Source organism: Podarcis filfolensis (assembly GCF_964270895.1).
Source record: "Podarcis filfolensis genome assembly, chromosome: 3".
NCBI lineage: Eukaryota > Metazoa > Chordata > Lepidosauria > Squamata > Lacertidae > Podarcis > Podarcis filfolensis.
The window spans coordinates 111,260,726-111,287,941 of NC_139606.1; the positions used below are offsets into that span (position 1 = coordinate 111,260,726).

A 27,216-nucleotide genomic window follows, 5' to 3' on the forward strand; every position below is an offset into this window, starting at 1 on the left:
ACAAATGTCTCATGTTTTACCATTTTTTATGGTAAGCCGCCCAGAGTGGCTGGGGAAACCCAGCCAGATGGGCAGGTAGTAAATATTATTCTGATAAATATTATTATGATGATGAAGGTGCATCTGCATCAGCATGGCCTGATGCCTTCATCTGCCCCAGCTGCAACTAAAAATGTCTCTCCTGTATCAGTCAGTCTCTACAGCCACAGCAGGGCTGTAATTCTCCAACCGTTTGACTTCACCCCTGAAGGCACACTCTTTGACTGTCTCCTGAGACAGATGGATGCCAACAGCAGCAACAGTTCAGGGGGTTGGACTAGATGATCCTTGGGGTCTCTTCCATCTCTGTGATTCTGTGTGGGAGGGAATGGCAGGTGGAAAAGCTTGTAATATTCCTCTGTGTTTAGCTTCAGCTTGTTTCCTGTGAGACATGGATGTTGATCAGGCGAGAGTCTTCCTCTTGCTAACCTATTGTTTTCTCTCTTTGCTCCTCTCTCTTTTGAAGGACATCAACCAGAAACTGCAGGAGGACAACCAGGAGCTGCGAGACCTTTGCTGCTTCTTGGATGATGACCGGCAGAAAGGCAAGAAGGTTTCCCGTGAGTGGCAGAGGCTCGGCCGGTACAGCGCGGGCGTCATGCACAAGGAGGTGTCCCTGTATCTTCAGAAGCTGAAGGAGCTGGAAGTTCGGCAGGAGGAGGTGGTGAAGGAGAACCTGGAGCTGAAGGAGCTCTGTGTCCTGCTGGACGAGGAGAAGGGCGGTGTTGCCGGTTGCCGAAACTCGATCGACAGCCAGGCCAGCCTCTGCCAGCTCAACGCCACGAGCGCCTTCATTAGGGACGTCGGAGACGGCAGCAGCACCTCCAGCACCGGCAGCACGGACAGCCCTGACCACCACAAGCACCACCCGAACTCGAGTCCCGAGCACCTCCAGAAGGCGAGGAGCGAGGGGAGCCCCGAGCATCAGAAACACCGCAGCGCTAGCCCCGAACACCTCCACAAACCCCGCGGCTCCGGCAGCCCCGATCACCAGAAACACCTGAAAGGACCCAGCCCAGAGCATCACAAGACTCTCGGGAAGGGGGCCGTGGAGCAGCAGAAGCACAGCTGCAGCAGTCCGGAAACGCTGCCGAAGCACTTGTTGAGTGGTAGCCCCGAACACTTTCAGAAACACAGGCCTGGCAGCAGTCCGGAACACCAGAAGCACAGCGCTGGAGGCGGCAGCCCCGAACTTCTCCACAAACACGCTCTGAGCGGGAGCTCTGAGCACCTCCCGAAAGCGAGGGGGACCAGCCCCGAACATCTCAAGCAGCACTATGGCGGAAGCCCGGACCACCTCAAGCACTTGGGGGGCAGCAGCAGCAGAGAAGGCACCTTAAGGAGGCCGGTGACGGATGACCTCTCTCCCCATCACCGAGGCCTCTACAATGGGATGAACGGTGAGTCCATGTTATTTTATCTTATTGCAATGATGATGTCGAAGGGGTCATCTTTCCTCTTTGTGTGTGTGCAAATTACGGAAGCGTCGAGGTGGGGGAAGGCGCCCATTTCTGTACGTACGTGATGGGAGGCTTCTTGCGCAGCACGAAGCAGGAACCACGCAGCCAAGGCTGCAGTCACCCCCAGTGATGATTCAGTGGCTAAGTACGGGCGAAGTTGATGGATGCCTTGCCGTAACAGGCTGCACAACAGTTGTATCTCCTGGGCTTTTGCGCAAAAGCATCTCGCCTGTACAAAGAGGCATTGAAATATGGGATTCCTCTAGGCTGGAGCTAATGTACTGTGAGCACGGCCTGAGTGCACGTAGGCTCGATACGGAACGGAGAGAATAGGCTGGATGGGGAGAAACCTTCTTTTCATAAGGGTAGCGCCTGGGGATGGAGGGCATCTGTGTAGCTTTTAATTCATTACAGCTGCTGTCTTCTGGCATAGGGTTGCTTCCAGGGGACATTCAAAACATAGCGTCACTGAACCCGGCCTTTCCAAAGGCCAGTGCAGGAGTTTCATTGGTGTCCACAAATTGCAATCTTCTTTGGAGTTTGCTTAGTGATGTGGGTGGCGCTGTGGGTTAAACCACAGAGCCTAGGACTTGCTGATCCGAAGGTCGGCTGTTCAAATCCCCGCGACGGGATGAGCTCCCATTGCTCAGTCCCAGCTCCTGCCAACCTAGCAGCTCGAAAGCACGCCAGAGTGCAAGTAGATAAATAGGAACTGCTCTGGTGGGAAGGTAAACGGCGTTTCCGTGCGCTGCTCTGGTTCACCAGAACTGGCTTAGTCATGCTGGCCACATGGCCCGGAAGCTGTGTGCCGGCTCCCTCGGCCAATAAAGCGAGATGAGCACCGCAACCCCAGAGTCGGCCACAACTGGACCTAATGGTCAGCGGTCTCTTTACCTCTTTACTTGGAGTTTGCTTGGCTTTTTCCACTGATGAGCGAATCACCCCTCATTGGCTTTCCTCGTGCTGCCATATCTTACCCAGTGAAAGAAGGATTTTAGAGCAGGAGGTAGACAATGCATTGCCGTCCAGGTGTTGTTGGACTCCCAACTCCCAACCCCCGCCAGTCAGCATGGTCAGTAGTCAGGAATAGGCATGGATGGGTCTGTTAATTTTGATTCTCCATCTATTTCTCTCTCTTTTTCTGATCTTCAATTCAGTTCTCCACATTTTTGAAGCAATTTGTGTGTTGCTTTTAAAGTCTGAATGAAAATCCACCAGCATCTAAGTGTGAACTTCTCCTAATACAGACATTGATGTATGCAATTTTGACCAATGTATGTAATTTTTTTTTTGCAAACAAGAACAATGCTTTTTTGTATGTTAATTTCACTAATATGGTCAATTTGATCCACACACACCCCTCTAATATTTGCACTTTTGTAAACTTTTTGTAAACAGGGACGCAGGTGGCACTGTGGTCTAAACCGCAGAGCCTAGGGCTTACCGATCAGAAGGTCGGCAGTTCGAATCCCCGCGATGGGGTGAGCTCCCGTTGTTCAGTCCCAGCTCCTGCCCACCTAGCAGTTTGAAAACATGTCGAAGTGCAAGTAGATAAATAGGTACCGCTCCTGCGGGAAGGTAAACGGCGTTTCTGTACGCTGCTCTGGTTCACCAGAAGCGGCTTAGTCATTCTGGCCACATGATCTGGAAGCTGTCTGCAGACAAACGCCGGCTCCCTCGGCCTATAGATAGAGATGAGCACGCAACCCCAGAGTCGTCCGCGACTGGACCTAATGGTCAGGGGTACGTTTACCTTTACCTTCAAACATTGGTTGGAGAATTGCATTACGAACTTCAGAGAAGTGTGAATTTCAAAGGATAGCTGTGTTTCAGCTCTAAGTGTTTTAGAAAGGGCAAATTAAGTAGGTTTGCCTGTAATGGTGAACTGAATCGAATTTCTCCCCCACCCCTGGTCAGAAATGATGAGAGCTGTCATCTAGCACCACCTAGAGGGCACCACGTTGGGTATCTCTGCCATTAGAAGCATGGAATTCTCAAATTGAGCCACAATTCTGAATCCCAAAACAGCCCATGCATCGTAGCTTTGCCTTCTTAAAGGGAACACTTGAACAGTCTTGCAGTCTTTGTCCTCCGCTTCAGGTTACCTGCTTGGCGAATGTTTACTCGCTTCATCGTAATTGCTTTTTTCTGGGATTCTCTGCAAAGAAACAAAAGCGGATTCCTTTGACATTTAGCTCTTCCGATGCAGTTTGTGACAGTAGGCTGACATTTTAACAGATGTTTCGGGGATGCGCCTCTATTCTCAGTTGACGGAGAAGCGGATCAGGCTCCCAGCTGCTGTGCTGTGAAAGGATTTTAAGCCCGAATCATTTCCTAAGGGTACAGTTGGCGTTCACCTCTTGCCGATTATTTATCAGGACAGTGATCCAGTAACTTATAGGCTCTGGGGTACATCTGAGGAAGGATCTTGATGTTGTCGTGATGGTTCCACCAGGGTAAAAAAAGGAGATTGGTGGTAGCAGCCTAGGAATCGGTCTTCGTAGATTTGGGATCTTGCTGGGAACCTACAAATCTTAAAATTTTGGAGGGTGGGAGTGTGGAATGCCATGCATAGTTAACCTCTGGAATTCGCTGCTGCAGGATTCAGTGGTGGCCACCTTACTTGGATGGCTTTAAAAGAGGACTAGACAAATTCATGGAGGTCATGCTTCTTTTCTACAGTTGTAGGCAGTGATGCTTCTGAATTCCAGTTGTTGGAATCCACAAGAAGGAAGAGCGGTGTTTTGTTTGGGTTCTGCTTGCAGCATTCCCGCAGGCCACTGGTTGCCACTGTGAGAACAGCATTTATAATACAATACGATACGATAATCTTTACTGTCATTGTCCCATACAGAACAACAAAATTGAAAAATCTACATAAGACATTCAAAACCCAACAAGCCTGCCACCCCAGCTATCCCAACCTGGTTAGCCCCCTAAAAACTCTGATACCCCATTTTTAAATACAATATACTCCCATACAGACTCCTTACAATGCGTTTAAAACCAAAATCGCATTGGGGTAGAAACTGTTTCTCAGACGGCTGGTCCTGGTCTTTATAACCCTGTTCCTTCTTCCAGAAGGCAGAAGCTGAAAGAGATCATTTCCGGGGTGTGCACTATCCTGCGCTATCTCTGCAGCTTTCTTATGGCACCTGGAAGCGTAGATTTGATCCAAGGTGGGAAGAGTGCACCCAATTATTCTCTCCGCAGTCTTTACAACCCTGGACAGCATTGTTTTTTCCCCTGGCCATGCAGCTCCCAAACCACACACACAGACCATAAGTTAATACACTCTCTACAGTACAATGGTAAAATGCCATCAACAGGTCCTTTGAGAGATTGTTTTTCCGGAGGATTTATTACTATTATTCATTAAATTTGTATACCGCCTTATACCTGCAGGTCTCAGGGTGGTTCACAAGATAAAATTACTATACCTTGGTTTACGAACTTAAGCCGTTCTGGAAGTCCGTTCTTAAACCGAAACCGTTCTTAAACTGAGGTGTGCTTTCCCTAATGAGGCCTCCCGCCGCCGGTGCCCTTCCAACGTTCGGATTGCGTTCTTAGACCGAGGTAAAGTTCTCAAACCGGGACACTATTTCTGGTTTTGTGGAGTTTGCAAACTGAATCGTTCTAAAACAGGACTGTTCTTAAACCGAGGTACCACTGTATACAGTGCTTTCCCCCCTAAAAATAATGTTTAGGGGTACTCTCATTTTCCTACTCATATTAAAATACTGCCCCTCAATGGGGCCAAACTTAGGTTCATAAAATGTTTAGGAATATGTGTCCCCCCAGAAAAAAGGACTCACTCTCCCTCAAATATATTTCTGCCCCTATTCCTCTACCTGTTCCTAATATTATTCTGAAGTTTGCTGAAATGGAGGGAGTGGAAAACTGCTTGTCAATAAGAACTGCCATATAAAACCAATGTGTATTACTAATGACATCTCAGGCAGAAAAGCTCCTGTTTCACATTGTACAGCAAGGTGAAGTCTTACATAATGAGGAAAAGAAGCTTAATAAAAAAAGATGAAGAAGTTGTTTAAGTATTTCTCAAATCCTGAAAGACAAATCCCCCTGCCCTATCCCAATCACCTTTTGCAGGCTGAATGGAATGTTACCATTTATAAAATGAAAACCAGAAAGGAGGAGTGTAAAACACAGAGCAAATTAGGAAGAAAAATACTTACTGCCAGGGTTCTGGACAGTTTGGTTGTGTAATTGATCAGAACAATGGTAACAAAATCTTGCTGAGGTACATAGGGACGTGGGTGGCGCTGTGGTCTAAACCACTGAGCTTCTTGGGCTTGCCAATCAGAAGGTCGGCGGTTCGAATCCCCACAATGGAATTACCGTATTTTTTGCTCTATAAGACTCACTTTTTCCCTCCTAAAAAGTAAGGGGAAATGTGTGTGCGTCTTATGGAGCGAATGCAGGCTGCACAGCTATCCCAGAAGCCAGAACAGCAAGAGGGATTGCTGCTTTCACTGCACAGTGATCCCTCTAGCTGTTCTGGCTTCTGAGATTCAGAATATTTTTTTCTTGTTTTCCTCCTCCAAAAATTAGGTGCGTCTTGTGGTCTGGTCCGTCTTATAGAGCGAAAAATACGGTAACTCCCATTGCTCTGTCCCAGCTCCTGCCAACCTAGCAGTTCGAAAGCACACCGGTGCAAGTAGATAAATAGGTACCGTTGCAGCGGGAAGGTAAATGACATTTCCGTGTGCTCTGGCTTCCGTCACGGTGTTCCGTTGTGCCAGAAGTGGTTTATTCATGCTGGCCACATGACCCAGAAAGCTATCTGTGGACAAACGCCAGCTCCCTTGGCCTGAAAGCGAGATGAGCGCCACAACCCCCTATTTGCTTTTGACTGGACTTGACCATCCAGGGGTCCTTTACCTTTACCAACATAGGCATAGCCGCCATGAAGGTCAACTTTTCTCACACGGACTGAATCCACAGCATCACAGAAAGGAACCTTATAAAAGACATCTTTATAAATGGACTTCATGACGCGCAGTGTAAATTAATAATGCAGAGTTTTAAAGAACAAAAGCTTTACTGAGTTAAAATAAACTTCTTCATAAACAACATGGCTCCAAACAGTTTGACTGAGATTACATACTGACTCTGTTCACAGCTGAGGCAGACTGACTCTTACTGAAATCTTACAGAGAGCACAAAAGAGAAACTGGCTGCTAAGTCAGATGTCAGAGTGACTCAACAGTTAGCAGTTAGGCCTGTACAACTTCAGTAGCCCCAAATGATTGTGCAGTCCCAGCACTTCCCAGCCTGCTTTGCTGCTTCTGCTCTCATGTGTCTTTGTCACATGATACTTCATGGACCATTGGCCAGATCCTGCAGGCTCTTCTTATATTCAAATCCATGGGCCTTAGGTTGCATACCCCTGATCTAAAGGGGAAGAGGGAACAAGCTTGTTTTCTCCTGCTCCGGAGGGTAGGACCTGAACCAATGGCTTCAAGTTACACAAAAGGAGATTCCGACCAAACATAAGGAAAAACCTTCTAACAGCAGGAGCTGTTTGACAGTGGCAGTGTCTCCCTTGGGTGGTCGTGGACTCTCCTTCCTTGGAGGTTTTTAAGCAGAGGTTGGGCGGCCATCTGCCCTGGATGATTTGAGATTCCTGCATTGAAGGGGGTTGGAATAGATGACGCTTGGTGTTAAGTTGTGAGTGAACATATCAGATGACACAGCGATTCTTCAAAACAGCTCTTGTTTATTCAGAGGCCAGAACAGAACTGAACTGAAGGGTTCAGCCAGCCTGCTAATATAGAGTTCCACTACAACGCTACAGTAGCAACTTTCTGTAACTAGCCAATCACTGAATGTCACTTTCAATCCCCTATTTGCATATGTGGACCTGAGTGAAAACTATCTACAGTATCCCCCTGCTGGCCCAGGGTGAGAACTTCAGTACATAACACCTGGTTTCCTTCCAGCTCTATGATTCTATGGTTTCAGTCTTTCCCCAGGTGGCTGTGTGGGATGTAGAAAGACATGATGTGCTCAATCCATATCACTTGCTTCCATTATTGGTGTAGGGCCAGTGTGGTGTAGTGATTAAGAGCTGTAGACTCATAATCTGGTGAACCTGGTTCGCTTCCCTGCTCCTCCACATGCAGCTGCTGGGTGACCTTGGGCTAGTCACACTTCTCTGAAGTCTCTCAGCCCCACTTGTCTCACAGAATGTTTGTTGTGGGGGAGGAAGGGAAAGGAGAATGTTAGCTGCTTTGAGACTCCTTAGGGTAGTGATAAAGCGGGATACCAAATCCAAACTCTTCTTCTTCTTCTATTTCTCTTCCCCCAAAACCATTATGTGGGTCATTCTACTCTGGGATGATTCACAAAAACCAGGCGGGATGCTTCAGTACAGCTTAACAGGTATGAATTATTAGACCGTGTGTGCTCCCAAGGCATTCTTCAATAGTTTTATTCCAAACGTCTAATTTTATAACTCCTTTGTTTGACTGAGAGCGTGGCTCCCTTTCCTTCCCATTTCTTTCTCTTTTTTCTTTTTACATTTATGGGGAATATCAAAGGCTGTCGACTGCTACTTCTTGCTCCCCCTTGAGGTTCTTAATGAGCAAAAGCAAAAGTGCTGACTCTCTCTCTCTCTCTCTCTCTGGCACTGTAATGTTGGAGGTGTGATAGATCGGGAAGGAGACGAGACCTTCAGAGCTCCGGCATTCATTTAAAAAGGGTAGCAGGGAGAAGAAAGGGAAATAAATGTGTGTGTTAAATGAGAGAGCTCCTAACGATTGGGAAGACCGGTTGCTGAACTCTCCATCCTTGGAGGTGTTTTTTTAAATTATTTTTTTATGTGATTTTCCAAAATGGACAAATGAAAAGAAAGAAAAAGAAAGAATATAAACTTCCATCGAAAGATCATACAAATTCCACATATCGAGATTAATCTGAATCTCCTGACTTCCCCCCACATCCCATCCATGGGTCCGCCTAATTCTATTTTCAACTGCATATCAATACTTCTCCAATTTTTCATCTTCCTAAATTATCTGTTCTATTACATTGCAAGTGTATTTAGAATCCTGCTAATGTTTTGACCCGTTTGCAATGATTTTGTATATACATTATAAACATTTCCCTTTTTAAATTTTTTTTATTGTCTTCTTGGTTCCTGAGCTTCCCAGTTGATTTAGCCATTTCGGCACAGTCCATCAACTTGATTTGCCATCCTTGGAGGTTTTTAAGCAGAGGTTGGACGGCCATCTGTCATGGATGCTGTAGCTGAGATTCCTGGCATTGGAGGGGGTTGGACTAGATGACCCTCAGGGTCCCTTCCAACTCTACAATTCTGTGATTCTATGAATACATGCTCTCCTGGACAGCAGGGTGCGGGAACTACAAGGGAATACAAGTGAGGTCTGCAACTAATTGTTGCAGTGCACCACCCCTCCTAAAAGGAGTCCATCTGTTCAGGGCTGCAGTCAGCTGTTCCCTCCGAGCAGGACACTCACCCGCGCCCACAGACATCCACCCCACCTTTGTTTCACTTCTTACAGCGAGAAGTTCCCTGTAACCTCACTTCTTGCAGGAAGGGAACCACCAGAAGGCCCACAATGCTGGATCTCGGTGTCCGGGCTGGATGATGGGGGTGGAGACGCTCCTTCAAGTATACTGGACCGAGGCCGTTTAGGGCTTTAAAGGTCAGCACCAACACTTTTAATTGTGCTCGGAAACGTACTGGGAGCCAATGAAGATCTTTCAGGACCGGTGTTATATGGTCTCAGCGGCCACTCCCAGCCACCAGTCTAGCTGCCGCATTCTGGATTTGTTGTAGTTTCTGGGTCACCTTCAAAGGTAGCCCCACGTAGAGTGCATTGCAGTAGTCCAAACGAGAGATAAGCAGAGCATGCACCACTCTGGTGAGACAGGCCACGGACAGGTAGGGTCTCAGCCTGCGTACTAGATGGAGCTGGTAGACAGCTGCCCTGGATACAGAATTGACCTGCGCATCCATGGGCAGCTGTGAGTCCAAAATGACTCCCAGGCTGTACACCTGGTGCTTCAGGGGCACAGTTACCCCATTCAGGACCAGGGAGTCCTCCACACCAGCCTGCCCCCTGTCCCCCCAAAACAGTACTTCTGTCTTGATAAGACATAAGAACACAGGAGCCGTCTGGTCAAGCGTCCCGTTCTCACAGAGGAGCCCCAAGCTGAATACAAGCTGAATACAATTCACATCATTACAGCAGGCTAACAATTCAAGGCTTGATCTGTAGTTAAACGTCTTGTACTTGGATTTGTGATCTTGCCAGGGAACGTGGCCAACCGACTTAAATGGAGCAAAGCCCACTTAATAGACTGTAGCCTTCGCTTTTAAAATAGGAAGCTGTTTTCTGGTGGGGTGGTTTGCCAGACACGAAGCACTCTGAGAAGGCGAAATAGAGTGTTTCCCCTTGCAGTTAGCGATCTGTCACCACGCAGCCTCAGAATTTCTACTGAAAAAGCAGGTTTTCCAAGAACACTTGAGATTGCCAAAGGCTGCACAGTGCTCTTGTGAGAAGCCACATTTGCAGCACTTGAGCACGTTAAAAGGCAGAGTATATGTTTTCTGGGGGTGTTGGCCATCTGCAAAGATAGAAAAGAAAATAGAGAAAAGCTTGTTCTCATTGTCCTTGGGCCTCACTGGCATTTTCGATGCTCAGTGTCCTGGTGATATAACAGTAACCTTGTTCTCAGTGGAACTTCCATGTACACGTGCTTAGAATTGCAGTAGCCTGGTTGCGTTACGGCAGGGGTCACCAGCACGGTAAGCTCCTTAGGATGTGGATTACGCTTCCTGTCATTACTAACCATTGGCCATGCTGGCTGGTCCTCATGGGAATCGGAGTCCTGCAAATTCTGGAAGGCACTGGCTTGGCTGTCCCAGCCATCATCATCATCATCATCAATAAATAAATAAATAAATAAACTTTTATACCCCGCCCTCCCCGGCCAAGACCGGGCTCAGGACGGCTAACACCCAATATAAATACTGTAAAAACATTAAAAACAAAACAAAACAAAACAAAAAAAACCAAACAGACAGTTGATTAACATATAAGTTAGAATACAGTTTAACATGCAGCTTAACACGCAGCCTCATTTTAGTGGTAGCCCATAGATCAAAGCCATAAGGGGAGAAAACGTCAAATATTCACCGGGGCCAACTATCCATGCTGGTCCTACATGGGCCAGCAAAAAGAGCCGAGGGAAAATTTATATACAAATCCCATATAAGGGGTTCTATAAAAAATATATGAGGGGGGGGGGATTAGGCTGAGTCCAGCCCAAAGGCCAGGCGGAACAGCTCCGTCTTGAAGGCCCTGGGGAAAGATGTCAAATCCCACAGGGCCCTGGTCTCCTGCAGTAGGGCGTTCCACCAGGCCGGGGCCAGAGCTGAAAAGGCTCTGGCCCTGGTTGACAGCTTAATAGTCTAGTAAGGAGTGTTTGGCAGTGTTAGAAACTCAGATCTATAAGCTAGGCGCCAAATGGCTCCCTCAACCAAGTTGTCAAAATGGAACGTCTTTAGAATTCTATCCGCTGTATTTCACCTTCACAATTGGCGTGAATTTCTGGAACCAAAATGCTTTTTCTGTGCAGCCTGAGCAGGAGCAGTCACTATTAAGAAAAACAGTTTGGAAGAGGCCAATATGTATGTGGATCTTCCCTGGATCAAGTGTCTTTTCTTCCTTAAGTTCTCAAAGCTCTTAACGTAGCTCATGGTTGTCATCTGAACTAGCTCAATATACAAAGTCCATGAATTGGCTTCCAGTACGTTTCCAAGCAGAGGGACGCAGGTAGCACTGTGGTCTATATCACAGAGCCTAGGGCTTGCCGATCAGAAGGTCAGCAGTTCGAATCCCCACGATGGGGTGAGCTCCTGTTGCTTGGTCCCAGCTCCTGGCCACCTAGCAGTTCGAAAGCACAAAGTTCGAAGTGCAAGTAGATAAATAGGTACCGCTCCGGCGGGAAGGTAAACGGCGTTTCCGTGCGCTGCTCTGGTTCACCAGAAGCGGCTTAGTCATGCTGGCCACATGACCCAGAAAAACTGTCTGCGGACAAACGCCGGCTTCCTCGGCCAGTAAAGCGAGATAAGCGCCGCAACCCCAGAGTCGTCTGCAACTGGACTGAACAGTCAGGGGTCCCTTTACCTTTACCTTTACGTTTCTAAGCACAATTCAAAGTGTTGGTGCTGACCTTTAAAGCCCTAAATGGCCTCGGTCCAGTATACCTGAAGGAGCATCTCCACCCCCATCATCCAGCCCGGACACTGAGGTCCAGCTCCGAGGGCCTTCTGGTGGTTCCCTCATTGCAAGAAATGAGGTTACAGGGAACCAGGCAGAGGGCCTTTATGGTAGTGGCGCCTGCCCTGTGGAACGCCCTCCCACCAGATGTCAAGGCAATAAGCAACTATTTTATTTTTAAAAGACAACTGAAGGCAACCCTGTTTAGGGAAGTTTCTAATGTTTGATGCCGTATTGTTTTTAATATTCACTTGGAAGCCCCCCCAGAGTGGCTGGGGAAAGCCAGCCAGATGGGCGGGTATAAATAATAAATTATTACTATTATATTATATAGCTGAGAAACAATCACAGTCAGTCCATCTTTAAAAAATAAGATTTTAGAGCCATCTTGCCCCAAAATGGCAACTAGACATAACGTTGGTTTAAGGAGCCATTTGGAGCTTAGCTTATATATCTGAGTTTCTAATACTGATTGTACCTCCAATCTTTTTTAGCCCTTGACTTAGAAGAGACAGTCTACGTGGCTCCTCCTTATGCCTGCTCTGTACGTCCCCAGTTTCTCCTGATTTTCGTTTCTTTCTGAGCACCCTCTCCTGTGGCAGCTTTCCTGAGCAGCTGGACTTTACAGCTGGCTTGACAGCCAGGAAATGTTGCCTGCACATTCCGGCCTTGCCTGCACCGCCATCTGTTCCTTGGCATTCAAACCTGCCGGTTAACCTTGTTGTATCTGGTTCAGGAAGCACCAAATCAGTCCCGAGAACATTGCAAACGAATTGAGAGCTTGGCATCTGAAAGCCAAGGCAACCAAAGCCAAACTGGGCAAAGACCTTGAGCGCCATCCCCTGATATATGAAAGCGCTGGATTTCCCAGAGGCTCTTGGCCCAGAAAAGCTCATCACACATTTTTTGTTTTTTAAAGCCAGTGGAATCAAAGTATTCTCAGCCTTGCTTGCTTCTTCAGACCCATCAGCATGATGGACAAACCATACCTCCTCCTCCTCCTCCTTCTTGTAGCCAAGTAAGATTGTCTTCCAAATCAGGGTTTTACCAGTGAGTCCATAAGTGACTGTGGAGGCCAATTTTGGATCCATACGCCCTTCCACACTGGGGACATAGGTTTCAGCACTGGAGTTGATCATGGTGAGGGTTTGCCAAGCGTGCCTTCCTCTTAGCACGTTTCTCCCTTGTGTCCTGAGTTCGAACGTCTTCAAAGCCCACGACACCATTGGTAAAGGCTGTTCTCCAACTGGAGCACCAGTGTTTCCCAGTTGTCGGTGTTTATACTACATTTTTTTAGATTTCCCTTGAGAGAGTCTTTAAACCTCTTTTGTTGACCACCAACATTACACTTTCCATTTTTAAGTTTGAAATAGAGTAGATGCTTTGGAATGCAATGATCAGGCATCCGCACAACATGACCGGTCCAACGATGACCAGTCCAATGTATAGGGCACCACTGAAGTTTGAGACCCCAAGGTATGCCAACGTATAGAACTGGAAACAAGAATTTGTCACTTGATTTCCCTCCCATACATATTTTTTTGTTTGTAAGCAGTTTTGGATGGGTTTTGCCTGGAAAAGCAGATGGCGGTTATCCCCACTGCCTTCCGGGTTATCTTTGGGAGAAGTAACAGCTAAGGAGCAAACCCTACACAAATCAGAGTTGGGTGCGCAAACTCGATGGGGTTGAGGTCCCTACAGTCATCCAGTGTCTGCTGGGATGGGGCTCAGGACCCCCCCAAATCTTGAGGGGGCAGAGGAGTCCTGGTGGGATGTTGCCTCGGGCTGCGCTACATCAAGAGATGTCAGTGCGAATGTTGCGTCAGGTAGAGTCAAGGCTGCTCTCTGCTCCCTTGGAATACAGTGGTACCTCGGGTTAAGTACTTAATTCATTCCGGAGGTCTGTTCTTAACCTGAAACTGCTCTTAACCTGAAGCAGCACTTTAGCTAATGGGGCCTCCCGCTGCCGCCGCACGATTTCTGTTCTCATCCTGAAGCAAAGTTCTTAACCCGAGGTACTATTTCTGAGTTATCAGAGTCTGTAACCTGAAGCGTATGTAACCCGAGGTACCACTGTATCAGCACCTGCAATTCCTAATAAAGAAGCCTCTGGGTTTTTTTAAAAAAATAAAAGTTATTTTAAACATTTTTTTCCCAATTCATTATATATATATCACTGCTCTTTTCTTTCAACATGCTGGAGACGCACTCCTGCTGTATGTCATGCCTGTTTCGCCTGGCTAGAAATCTAATTTGCTTCTTCCTTGCCTTGGTGGTGGGTAGAGAGAGAGAGATGAAATGAACATTCATAGGTCCACCCACTTTTCCCACTGACCTCGCCCACAGCTCTCCAAAGGAAACAGATGCCCTCACCTCTGTCACAAGTGATGGTTGTTTGATCCAGAAAGACCTTTCTACTCAAAGCCTTTTCTCGAGGTCTGGCTGGACTCGGGGAGCAGGGCGCTCGGCTCGTATAACTCAGCTCTTTTTAAATAGCATCCTGGCTTTCTCTTCGGTACAGTTAATGAAGTATAAAGCACGAGGTTGGCAGGGTTTTCTTGGAAATATAGCTGCGATTAGGGAGCCTGAGTGAGCAACACTGATTTTAATGCATAACTACATTAGTGTAATTCTTGGCAACCGCCGCTTACTTAACCTCTTCATTCCTTTAGGATTTATAAGACACATTAATCACAGGCCTTTGCCTCCTCCTCTGTGCATAGACTGTAGGTTATTATTTAAGCTTTCCAACCGAAGAAATTGGAACGTTTTAGAACAGGGCTTCCCCGAAAGTGACAGGGATGAGGTGTTAGTAAAATTGCCAGTTTGTTTTTACTCTTCCTCTGCCTTTGATGGTGGCCTGATGGTTAAATGTGAACCTTTTCTAAAGGAAAATATGGATGGGATCCCTTGTCTCATGTACTTAATCCAGCCTTCACTGGGACCCAATAACTTTTCTCTCTGTATAAGCGGCAGTTAAACCACGAAGTCTCTGATTAACCATAGTTTCTGCTTTGTCTGAACCAGGAAACAATGGTGACCAGATTTGGAACAAGCCAGGATATTAAACCAACTTCCAAGCTGTTGGGTTGAATGTCCTGGTTTGCTCCAAAGCTGGTAATTATAGTTCCCTGGTTCAGATGAAATGTGAATTGTGGTTAATTAATTAGAGGTTTCTGGGTTTAATTGCTGCTCACAGCAATGGGAGGAGTGAAGGGGCTGCATTCATGGTCATGCTTTGGCATAATTAGTAAAGATATGATTGCCAGAACATGTCCTGGATGTGAATAAGATTATACAAGTGCACAACATTTTGCTCCAGAAGTATATGTACCATGTTACGTTCAGCTGAACCCTTTTTGCTCCACGTTACAGCTCACAAAATATCCCTTTTGTGAGTTTGAAGTAGAATGCCCCTGTGCACAGCTCCAATTGGCTGGTGTCCATGACGTCAAACACCCACCTCCCCTCCATTGCAGGAGCAGTTTTATGACCCTCAAATAAGCATTGTTTTACTGCATTTTCAGTGCAATCAGGATCTCTGTGGCTATGCAATTGTTAGAGAAAGGAAAGGCATAGCTGTCAAGTGTCCCTTATTTGAAGGGACAGTCCCTTATTCCAGCGCCATGTCCCGCTGCTGTCCCTTATTGATGGATGTCCCTTAAATGTCCCTTAAATGATGTCCCTTAAATTTCAAAGGAAGCAGCTCCTCTCCCTCCCTCCCTGCCGGCCAGGGAGGAGGGATACTCCAACTGTGTTGCTTGGCTGTGTTGCTCACCCAATAAGGAGTCTAAGAACGACTGGGGGGTGGAGCTTGCATGCCTTGTGTGTGGCTAGTTAATGCAAGCTGAGGGGTTTTTTGAATGCTGGACGCCATTTTGTTGCACGTGCTGCTGCAAACTTTGCAGTGCAAAGCCAGGCCAGGGAGCCATCTTAAGTTGAGGCTGCATAGGCCTTGTGGTGCATGTGATTCAGATTCTATTCAGTTGAACCTCTGGTTACAAAGTTGGTTGGACAGTGTTCTCGAAGCTACCAGCATGAGTTTGACCAGACTGCAGAAGGACAGGAAGACTGGAGTGCCTGGAACAGGTGAGGCTGCAGGTCCCTTATTTTGGCTGCTGGTCCCTTATTTTCAAGGCTGCTGGTCCCTTATTTTCAAATCTGTAAGTTGACAGCTATGGAAAGGTCTGACCGCACGGGAGAGATCTGGTTTCATTGGCTTGTATTTCCTCCACTTACGTGGCAATGTTGGGAGGAGGATGGTGAAAATTCTGCTGTGGCTCCTTTATATATAATCTTGCAATAATAAAGCCTTAATTATCCAAAATGCTTATATTTAGGTTTGCTGTGTCTGTCTCTCTCCTCTCCCCCCTCTAGCTAATGTAGTGATTCATTTTCTTGCTGGTAAGGGGATTTGTTGTTGTTTAGTCGTTTAGTCGTGTCCGACTCTTCGTGACCCCATGGACCAGAGGACACCAGGCACTCCTGTCTTCCATTGCCTCCCGCAGTTTGGTCAAACTCATGCTGGTAGCTTTGAGAACACTGTCCAACCATCTCGTCCTCTGTCGTCCCCTTCTCCTTGTGCCCTCAATCTTTCCAGGGAGTCTTCTTGTGCTGGTCCCGGGGGCGGGGGTTACCATGCGGCGTGAGTCCGGTCCTGGGTCGAGGGTCTGGAGGCTGTCCATCAAGGGTGAAGCAGGGTCCAAGGCAAGGAGCCGGGCGTGGTCAGGAACTCCAGAAGAGCAGGTCAGGGTGCTGGCAGGAACAGGTTTCCATCGATGTTGCTCCCGCAACCTGGGACTGGGCTGACTGGCCTTTATCTCCTCTGAGGCATAGGGCGGTACCGGCCCACAGGTGACTCACCTCTCCTGGCCTTAAGGCGAGCACTCCTCCTGAGAGAACTTAGTTCCCTTCGCCTCTCTGCCCTGAGCCTCTGCAGCTCAGGAGAGGCTGGAGGGTTACTGGACCCAGAGGCAACCTCACCTTCCCTTGACAGGGCTGGGAGAGGAGCACCTGCAGGCAATGGTTCCTCAATCACCTCCAGAGCCAGAGTGGATTCATCTGGTGTCTGCTCCTGAGGATCCGGCACAGGTGCGGGCCCTTCAGATTCAAGGCCCTGCCCCGGCTCAGCCGGCCTTGGAGGCGGGGACTCCTGTGCAGGGTGGGATTCTTCAGGTTCAGCCTCTGAATCAGATTCCCAGGCCATCACACTTCTCTTCTCATGAGGTGGCCAAAGTACTGGAGCCTCAGCTTCAGGATCTGTCCTTTCAGTGAGCACTCAGGGCTGATTTCCTTCAGAATGGAGAGGTTTGATCTTCTTGCAGTCCATGGGACTCTCAAGAGTCTCCTCCAGCACCATAATTCAAAAGCATCAATTATTCGGCGATCAGCCAGGGAGAGTTAGTCCCAGGCTGGACAGGACAAATGCCGGGAATTGAACCTGAGACATTCTGCATTCAAAGCAGATGCTCTATCGCTGAGCTACGGCCCTTTCCCATCAGTGCTGCCCAACAGGGAAGATGAAGGAACTGACTGGCCAATAGGACGTGAGCACCATGAAAGTACCAGCTGTGCTTTCTCTCACCGCAGCAGAAGAACATGCTGTACAGATGGTTATTCTGCTATTCCATTGCACTCAAGGGTCCCAAAGCACATCTCTCTTTAGAGACTGGCAATAAAAGGTTGCAGGCCCAGCTCTGGGTTGATTTTACCTATTGGTTTTAGAGAGCGGAAGCATTGCTTTAATTACTGCTCAAAGCTGAATTCAGCTCCTCTTCCACCACTTCCAAATATGATCCCCTTTTTTATTATGACAACAAGAGAGGCATTATGTTCAATTAGTCAGCTCGAAATAAACATTGACCAGGTGGTATTTGAATGGAAGTCTCTGTTGAAAAAGCATCAGATTGAACGCACCAGCTTTTTCCACGCTTGTGCTAAGGATTGGGCAAATTTGTTTGTTTGTTTTTGGGTTTATGTCCCCGCCGTTTGTCACAAGATCCCAGCAATAAATAAATGAAAACACGTTTTTAAAATGGCAGCGGAGAACATATCAACAGCTTGTTCGTTCAGAAAACAACAGCCGACCCACTAAGTTGAAAATGCATGTAAGTTTTTGGCTGATGCCTAAACTTGATTATCTTGACCTGGGGTCAGCAACCTTTTTCAGCCGTGGGCTGGTCCACCATCCCTCAGACCATGTGGTGGGCCGGGCTGTATTTTGAAAAAGAAGAAGAAAAAAAATTACTATAACCCACAAATAACCCAGAGATGCATTTTAAATAAAAGGACACAATCTACTTATGTAAAAACATGCTGATTCCCAGACCATCCATGGGTTGGATTGAGAAGGCGATTGGGCCGCATCCGGCCCATGGGCCTTAGGTTGCCTACCTCTGATCTTGACTCAATTTACTCTGGGTTGAGAATTGGGTGATAATTCGCCTCAGCTGCCCTAGTGGCTGAAGTTCCTTGGGCAGTGGTTCTGAAACATTTTTCTTCGGACCTCACCTGTAGAATAAATATTTGCCCATGCCACATCAAATTTTCATTGGAAAACTAAAGGAAAGAACTCCAAGACGTGATTTTTTTCTTTACTTTTAAAACAAAACACAGAGGACAATTACTTTATAATATGATCATGGGGCACCCAGAAAGTATAAAACAATGCATCTACGTAAGAACATGTATCATCCCCAAAACAGAATTATAAATGAGCCTCTTATGTATGTACCTTAAGTATATATACAAACTCATTGAGGCATTTATGCTTGCTTTTGCCAGGTAATCTCATTTATATTAGGTCTAATTTGAGACAAACAAACTCTCGTCTCTTCACCAGTACAAATAAGTCTTTCTCTCTTTCTGAATGTTCATATTTGTCAGAACTGAAAATCCCTCTTCACAGTATGTCATAGAGAACTGCAGAACAACAGCCAATGTTCTTGAAGAGAGGCATGGATATTGTTTCTGGTGGTATATTCCTACTGCACTGAAATGCTCAAATGTTTCTTTGATTGTCCTCAAACCTTTTTGCCATACTTGCCACCCTCTCCTGCCTCACCTGCTTGACATGCCACACCTTTTGAGAACCACTGTCTTTGGGTCAGAGGAAGTGTGACCCTATTGATTCTCCTAGATATCTCAGTTGACCATGGTATCTGCCTAGCTCAGTGGTGGCCAAACTTGGCCCTCCAGCTGTTTTGGGACTACAACTCCCATCATCCCTAGCTAACAGGACCGGTGGTCAGGGATGATGGGAATTGTAGTCCCAAAACAGCTGGAGGGCCAAGTTTGGCCACCACTGGCCCTAGCTTGTCTTTGTGAGTTGCAGCTTGGAGACACCATGGCATTACTCCTACTTGGCTCCAGAGGGTGTGTGCCCTGACCCCTGTGGATGCCCTAGGGCATGCCTTTGTCCCCAATGCTATTTAATTAATATCTCTATAAAATCATGGGAGGGGGGCCCTTGGGAGATTTTGGGGCAAGGCATCACCAGTATTCTGGTGATGGCCACCTCTATTACTTGGTATCATCTAAATCATGAGTGGCCATGTATGTGCCTGAATGCTACTACTGACAGAATCCTAACAAACCTCTCTGGATGGCTGATTCTCAGGTCTAGGAATTGTGTACCTGTCCTGGAAGGAAATGGATTCTTTCTGAAGGAGCAGGTGCATCTTTTCGGGATGCTCCTTAGTCCATCTCCATCCCTAATGACTCAGGTGATTGTAGTCACCTTTGTTGTTGTTTAGTCATGTCCGACTCTTCGTGACCCCATGGACCAGAGCACGCCAGGAACTCCTGTCCTCCACTGCATCCTCCACTTTGGTCAAACTCATGTTGGTAGCTTCGAGAACACTGTCCAACCATCTTGTCCTCTGTTGTCCCCTTCTTCTTGTGCCCTCCATCTTTCCCAAGATCAGGGTCTTTTCCAGGAAGCCTTCTCTTCTCATGAGGTGGCCAAAGTATTGTAGCCTCAGCTTCAGGATGTGTCCTTCCAGGGAGCACTCAGGGCTAATTTCCTTCAGAATGGAGAGGTTTGATCTTCTTGCAGTCCGTGGGACTCTCAAGCGTCTCCTCTAGCACTGTAGTCACCTTGGAGGGCTCATCACAAATTCAGTGCATCCATTGTGACTCTCCTTGGACTGGGAGAGCCTTGCCATAGTAGTTGCACCCAATTTGGCAGATCTGCACTGGCTGCCTGTTAGCTACTGAGCCATGTTCAAGTTTTTGGTGATGGCATTTAAAGCCCTAAACAACTTGGGACCAGGAGACCCCTTCCCCCAGTGCAAACCAAGACTATTTTTTGAAATTCTCTGAGGAGACCCTGCTGTTCATTTCACAAGTCTTACTTGTTGACAACATGGGCACATGTCTTCTTAGTGATAGCTCCCACCCTCTGGAATGCCTGCCTTTGGGGAATTCATGAGGTGGCGTCAGTCATGACCTTTAAACACCTCTTAAAAGCTTCCCTAGACCTCGACTATTTAATTCTGTTTTGAACTTTGCTCAGCTGTCTCCGCAATACTTTATGCAGTTCTATTCTGGTTCTATCCAGTTTTTCAGAAGTTTTATAGACTTACCTTGTTTGCATTTCTATTGTTTTTATGGAAATCATTTAGGTTTTTTTTTACAAAGTAGTATAGGGTTTTAACAAATAAGCAAGCTAACAAATAGCTTCAAGAGAGGCTGCATTTCAAATCCAGAGTGCTTTTGTGATACCTGTGACCTAGATCTTCCTCTGCATTTTTGACCTTCACAAATTCTTCATTTGTGCTGTTAGTTTCTCAGTTCATGTGGGGTGTTCGAGACCAGGGTGGTGAACAACTGGGTTCAGAAGGTCGCTGGGTGACTTTGGGCCAGTCAGTATTTCTCACTCTCTCTATATATGTATATGGTGCTTCAGGTTAAGAACAGTTTCAGGTTAAGTACGGACCTCTGGAACGAATTAAGTACTTAACCCGAGTACCACTGTATATTGTACGCATCCTTGTAAAGTCAGATGCAACATCAAAGCATAGCATTTTAAAGTATAGCATTCCAATGCGGTTTTTTGTTCCTAACCAGATCGCCTGCCACCAAGACCAAAGGCTCTGCAGTCTTAACTTAAACGGAGGAAGGTGAACGGAATCGGTGCCTCTCACCAGGTACAGGTTCTTAGCATCTTTTACTCTCTGTGGTGGGACTTTGGCGAGAGAGGAGACGAGAGCCCTGCTGCGGGAAATGTTGGCAGCCTCCACCCCCCGTTGCTTGTAACAGAAGCAAACACTGGACACAGTGGAGATTGTTGGATGAAACCTGGCAGACTCTCCGCTTTGGGTGGCTGCCCTCTTTTCTCTGCTGCCAAGAGACATGCCTTCCATTTTAGAAACAAACTATCTGGCAAAATAAATCTTGTTTCAGGCCCGCTCAGAGGGCTGGAGGCTCCGGGAAAAGATAGATAGCTGTATTTTGAAACTTGTTGCTATTTTGGAACCATTGTGACAAGCTGTTTTAGGACTGTTGGCGCTTATAATTTATGAGTTCTGGCTGCATCTCTGCCTCCCATTCTGGATCCCTGTGGCATGACAAGATTATCAGCTCTGCCGATTGGACATCTCCGCCCAGTGGATCGATCAACTCATGTTTTGGCGTCAGTAGCGTGATGGCGAGTTGGACCAGGATTCAACCGCCCGACCCCAGGAAGCTTATGGGGAGCAGAGGGCAGTGCCATAGCTTGTGGGGGCACAGAGGTTATTGTCCTATATAGGGAACTGTTGGACTTTATAGGGAATAAACCCAGACTGAAACCAATGGAAGATATAAGGAGCCAAGTTACGGATTGGTTTCAATACCACCAGCTACACGATATGTTAAAATTAGATTTAAAAAATGGGTTCTTACGATGCGATACGATAATCTTTATTGCCATTGTCCCATACAGAACAACAAAATTGAAAAAAATCTACATCAGACATTCAAAACCAACAAGCCTGCTATCCCAGCCTGTTTAGCCCCCTAAAAACTCTGATACCCCAAAATTAAATACAATATACTCCCATAGAGACTACCTTACACTGCGTTTAAAACCAAAATCGCATTTGGATAGAAACTGTTTCTCAGGCGGCTAGTCCTAGTCTTTATAACCCTGTACCTTCTTCCAGAAGGCAGAAGTTGAAAGAGATCATTTCCGGGGTGCGCACTATCCTGCGCTATCTCTGCAGCTTTCTTATGACACCTGGAAGCGTAGATTTGATCCAAGGTGGGAAGAGTGCACCCAATTATTCTCTCCGTAGTCTTTACTTCTTGGACCAAACCTCACTATTTGAAAGAGAATTATTACAGAATACGGATAAACACTGGTCTAAAATGTATAATTTTTTGCTAGAATGGGAAAAAAAAGACGAGCTACTCAAAGCTCCGGTGACACACTGGGCAATAGATATAGGACACAACATAGACTTAAACCTCTGGGAGAAATTTTGGAAAAATGATTTGAAATTTGCTGCGTGTTACACATTGAAAGAGAATTCTATGAAAATGATTCACAGATCGTACTTAACTCAGAGTAGGTTGGCTAAGATGTATAGAACAGAATCAGATATGTGTTGAAAATGTAAAGGAATGGAGGGAACATTTTTTCATATGTGGTGGACATGTAAAAAGGTAAAAAAAAACCCAAACAAACGGGGAGATGATCTACAATGAGTTGAAAAAAATATTTAGAATATCTTTCCCCCAAAGACCGGAGTCGTTCCTGTTGGGAATAGTTCAGACAGAAATTCCTGGGTGTCCAGAAAATGTATTTATGTATGCAACAATGGCAGCTCGAATTTCGTTAGCACAAAACTGGAAAGTGACGGAGGTCCCAGGCAAGGAGGATTGGCAACTTAAGATGTTAGAATATGCAGAACTAGCAGGTTTAACACATAGAATAAGAGAGCAAGAAGAACATGTATTCAAAGCAGGGTGGAAAATATTTATTGAGTAGATGGAAAATAACTGTATGCAGCTGAAAACTCTGGCAGTATTAAGATCAAAACTTCAACAGAGTAATTCATATTTGAGTGATGGAAGAGTGGAGAATTGCGTAAAATGGTTAAAGTAAAAAAATGCAGGAATGATAAGCAAAATGAACCATGGAAAGAGAAGGATGGAAGTCACTGGATATATAAAACTATGTAAAATGTTTAATTTGAGATGTAAAATTGAAAATTCAATAAAAATTATTTATATGTATATAAAAAAAGGTTGTCCTGGGTGCAAAATTGTTAGGGGTGCAAAATTTCAACAACCCGTGCTTCCTCAGTACAGCTGCATGCTTCCATTGCTGGGCTCTGTTGAAACGACTTCTCCATGTGAACCAGGAAGTGATCTCTGCAGACAACGGAACAACTCTTCTTTTCTGTGGATGCGGATGCTGAACGTGCATCCACACTCTCTCTGTTTCCCTCCATCCGCACGGCCCCGGGCACTAGCAACCTATGCTACACCACTGGTGGTGGGCTTGGGAGAACTTCGGTGCCCTGGCAGGGATCACCATCAAGGATTTCTGCACTGGGCAGATGAGACCTTGAGCGAGCCTTCTAAATTTTCACGATGGCAGCGTGGCATCACTCTGGGGGCACTGTGAGCAATTCAAATGGGCAGCCCTTAGTGGAGCTAAGTGACAGGGAACCTGTTTTCTTCCAGATGTTGCTTGGCTCCCACTTCACATCTTCTCTGTCCATTGGTCATGCTGGCTGGGGAATGATGGCGATGGGAGTCCAGCAATAGCCATGGTTCCTCATCCCTCCACCGTAAATGCCAGTGACCTCCAGGAGGAAAGATGCATAAGATTGCACTGAGGAGTACCTGAGCAGCGTAACAAAAGCACAGCAGCATCCTCCAATCTAAAAATAGATTAAAATGCCTGGGCGAATATAAAAGGGCTTTGAGAAAGGATGGAGCGCCTGACAAGTCTCTCAGAGGAGCAGGTTTCGCCTTCTGAGGAGCAGGCAGTGCCATCGAAAAGGCTCTTTCTTGCTTTCGCTCTGCCCCTTTTCGTAAATTAAAAGGAATATTCCGAAACGACCCTCTTCCTTCGCACACCAGCTCCTCAATATGGGCTAGGACAATAGAGGCTGCCCGTTATTTCTTTAATATTCTTTAACAATAACAACCTGCACTGAGGCATTTCCTGCAAAGTTTGGGAAAATGGGAGGCAGGAATTTGCAGGGTGCTTTGTTCTTTGGGATGTGTGTGTGTGTGTGTGTGATTTCTGGCGTCTCTCCAATGTCACCTGGGGAATGCCGGCTTTTTGTTCAGAACTCCCCGAAACAGCTGTGCCTCCGCTGTTTCTGGAGAGGCACAATAGCTTCGGAAGTTGTGCCATTCTGCACGGCGTATGCACCAGTTTCTTCTCTGCCAGTCGTTTCCGCTGGTTAAATTCGCTTGGCAGGCTTTTGGGGTGCTGTGAAACAGAGAACATGGTGGCTAGACTGCTTGCATGGGCAAACTACTACCACCACTAATAATAATAATAATAATAATAATAATAATAATAATAATAATAATTTTTTTATATCCCGCTCTTCCCGGTTCAAAAACTGGGCTCAGAGCAGCTAACAACAAATTTAAAACACTTTAAAACACTTAATTATAAAAGCAGCATAAAATACAGTATAAAAACATGAATAACAATAAAATTCAAAAATCAATTAAATAATCCCCAGGGCTAGCTGGCTGAATTGGTCCTACTTGGGCCAGCGAGGAGGCCAGGGGAGAATTAGCTGTGGGGTCTCAGAGCGGGTGATCTTCATAGAAGGAGAGGGAGAGGGAAGAGAAGGAAAATAAAAGATCAGGCTGAATTCAAATTAAAGGCCAGGCGGAATAGCTCTGTCTTACAGGCCCGACGGAAGGAGGTTAAATCCTGAAGGGCCCTAGTCTCATGGGACAGAGCATTCCACCAGGTCGGAGCCATCACTGAAAAGGCCCTGACCCTGGTGGAGGATAGTCTGACTTCCTTAGGGCCCAGGATCTTTAAACTATGCATTATAACATCTTGTCTGTGGGATCTGCACTGAGTGCCAATCTGCCTACCTTCTGTAGCTTCAGACCAGGTTACTGGGGGTGGGGTGGGGTTCCCTCTTAAAGTCCCTATAATATCAGAAGCCTGCTCCCACAGCAGTTCATAAGATGGCTTTCAGTGGGGCTGCCCTTGTTTTGTGGAACAGCATCCCTATTAAGAAGAGACGTTTTTGTTCCAATGAGGTTTTTTAAAATAGTTGGGTGATTTTTTAAAATTTAATTTCTAGGTCTCTGACTTGGGTGTTTACTTGTGTTGCTTTTCAAACCCTTTTGTTGTTGTTGTGTGCTTGTAAATCGCCTTGAGACTTGACGCGAAAGGTGATTAATTCATAATAATAAAAGTTACGAGCTCTGCATAGACAAAAGCTGGGTGAAGCCTGCCTCTGTGAAAAAGCTATTACAGTGGTACCCCGAGTTAAGTACTTAATTCGTTCTGGAGGTCCGTTCTTAACACTGTTCTTAACATGAAGCACCACTTTAGCTAACGGGGCCTCCTGCTGCCGCTGCGCCACAGGAGCACGATTTCTGTTCTCGTCCTGAAGCAAAGTTCTTAACCCGAGGTACTATTTCTGGGTTAGCGGAGTCTGTAACCTGAAGCGTATGTAACCTGAAGCGTATGTAACCCGAGGTACCACTGTACATTGCTGTGGGTGCATTTCTAATGCCTGAAGTAACATGGATCCTGAATATATTTTATATTGCAATTTTATGTTTCAACCACCCTGAGACCTGCAGGTATAGGGTGGTATACAAATTATGATGATGATGATGATGATGATAGTAACAACACATATTGAGGGTCTGCAGCTATCTAGGTGAATTTCATCGCAACCAAGCTGCTATGTACTGAGCTTGAATCCTAGAACAATAGGCAGGTAGGATCCTAGAAGGCCGCAACCTGATTGGTCTGCAGGAGCAGCCCAATCAGGCACCAGGAGGAAGTGAATCAGCAACCTGATTGGACTGTTCCTGCAGGCCAATCAGGCTCCAGGAGGGGAGTTGAATCAGCCAATCACACGGGACGCATCGTGTAAATAATGTATATATAGCCAGAGGTTTTGGTGGAAAGTATTCACTCACTGTTTACCATGAGCTGAAATAAAGAGCATGAAATCAGCACTCAACTCCGAGTATATTTCGCAAGCACCCGATCCTGAGAGCTTGCAGTCTTGTCTTCTAATCGCATGCTGTGCTAGAATGTCAGCATGCTTCTCCGGCTGCTCAATGAAAGGCAGGTTTCAGATGGCTTCACCTGCTTGGCTTTTCGCTATTTTGTGCTGTGATGAGCTTCAGCGGTGGAAGCACAAATGCAAAAGGAGAGTTCGCTGGGAAAAGGTAGCCAGGTGGCATTTGCTGCTTCTGAAGAGGCTGTTCCGCATGTTACACAGCAACCAATAAGACTTTGCAGAGTCCTCGCTATGCTGGAAGCCCCAACCGATCCTGAATTGTATTTTCAAATACCTTTTTGTTACATTCACACACCTCACTGTTTTGTGCCAGCCTTCTTTTGAATGAGAGCCAGAGTGGTGTAGTGGTTAAGAGCGGTGGACTCGTAATCTGGTGAACCGGGTTCACTTCCCTGCTCCTCCACATGCAGCTGCTGGGTGACCTTGGGGTAGTCACACTTCTCTGAAGTCTCTCAGCCCCACTCACCTCACAGAGTGTTTGTTGTGGGGGAGGAAGGGAAAGGAGAATGTTAGCCGCTTTGAGACTCCTACGGGTAGTGATAAAGCGGGATATCAAATCCAAACTCTTCTCTTCAGTGAGTGTACAGTCTCTGGCCTGTTTACAGAGCAGTTCTTCACCATCAGTAATAATCCATATCACTTGCTTCCATTATTGGTGTAGGGCCAGTGTGGTGCAGTGGTTAAGAGCGGCAGACTCGTAATCTGGTGAACCGGGTTCGCGTCTCCGCTCCTCCACATGCAGCTGCTGGGTGACCTTGGGCCAGTCACACTTCTCTGAAGTCTCTCAGCGCCACTAACCTCATAGAGTGTTTGTTGTGGGGGAGGAAGGGAAAGGAGAATGTTAGCTGCTTTGAGACTCCTTCGGGTAGTAATAAAGCGGGATATCAATCCAAACTCTCTCTCTTCCCTAGCTTAATGCTCTTCAGCTGCTGCTGGGCTACACTCACCTCCCCTTGCTGGCTGGGGGTGAGGGGAGTTGGAAGTCCAAAACATCTGGCGGATTGGGAGAGGGTGGTTTAGGTGTGTAATTTGTAAATCGGTCCTTTGCCCAGCATCAAGCCTGGCTTCCTGGTTCTGTGATGTTCCTGGGAGATGCCGGGCAGGCATTCACCCCATCTGTATTCGTGATATTCCATAATTTTGATGCATTGCTCAACCTCCTTAAGAGGCTGGGCAGGATGAGACAATGCGAGATAAACAAACCTC

The 27,216-nt window shown here is 46.6% G+C and overlaps 1 protein-coding gene across 7 annotated transcripts in view; it reads left to right on the forward strand.

The window, feature by feature from the left end:
- CCDC85A (coiled-coil domain containing 85A) overlaps positions 1-27,216 on the forward strand; it is a 154,204-nt gene that overhangs the window by 13,248 nt on the left and 113,740 nt on the right. For 5 of the 7 annotated variants that reach the window (XR_014545841.1, XM_083605335.1, XM_083605340.1 and 2 more), the window contains exon 2: positions 506-1,439. Coding sequence is in view for 6 of the 7 variants with exons in the window: in XM_083605335.1 (XP_083461461.1) it covers positions 506-1,439 (934 nt within the window). In the remaining variant the exon portion in view is untranslated. Of the gene's footprint in view, positions 1-505; positions 1,440-20,842; positions 20,923-27,216 lie in introns of all 7 variants that reach the window. The other 2 variants (XM_083605338.1, XM_083605339.1) reach the window with 1 other exon arrangement.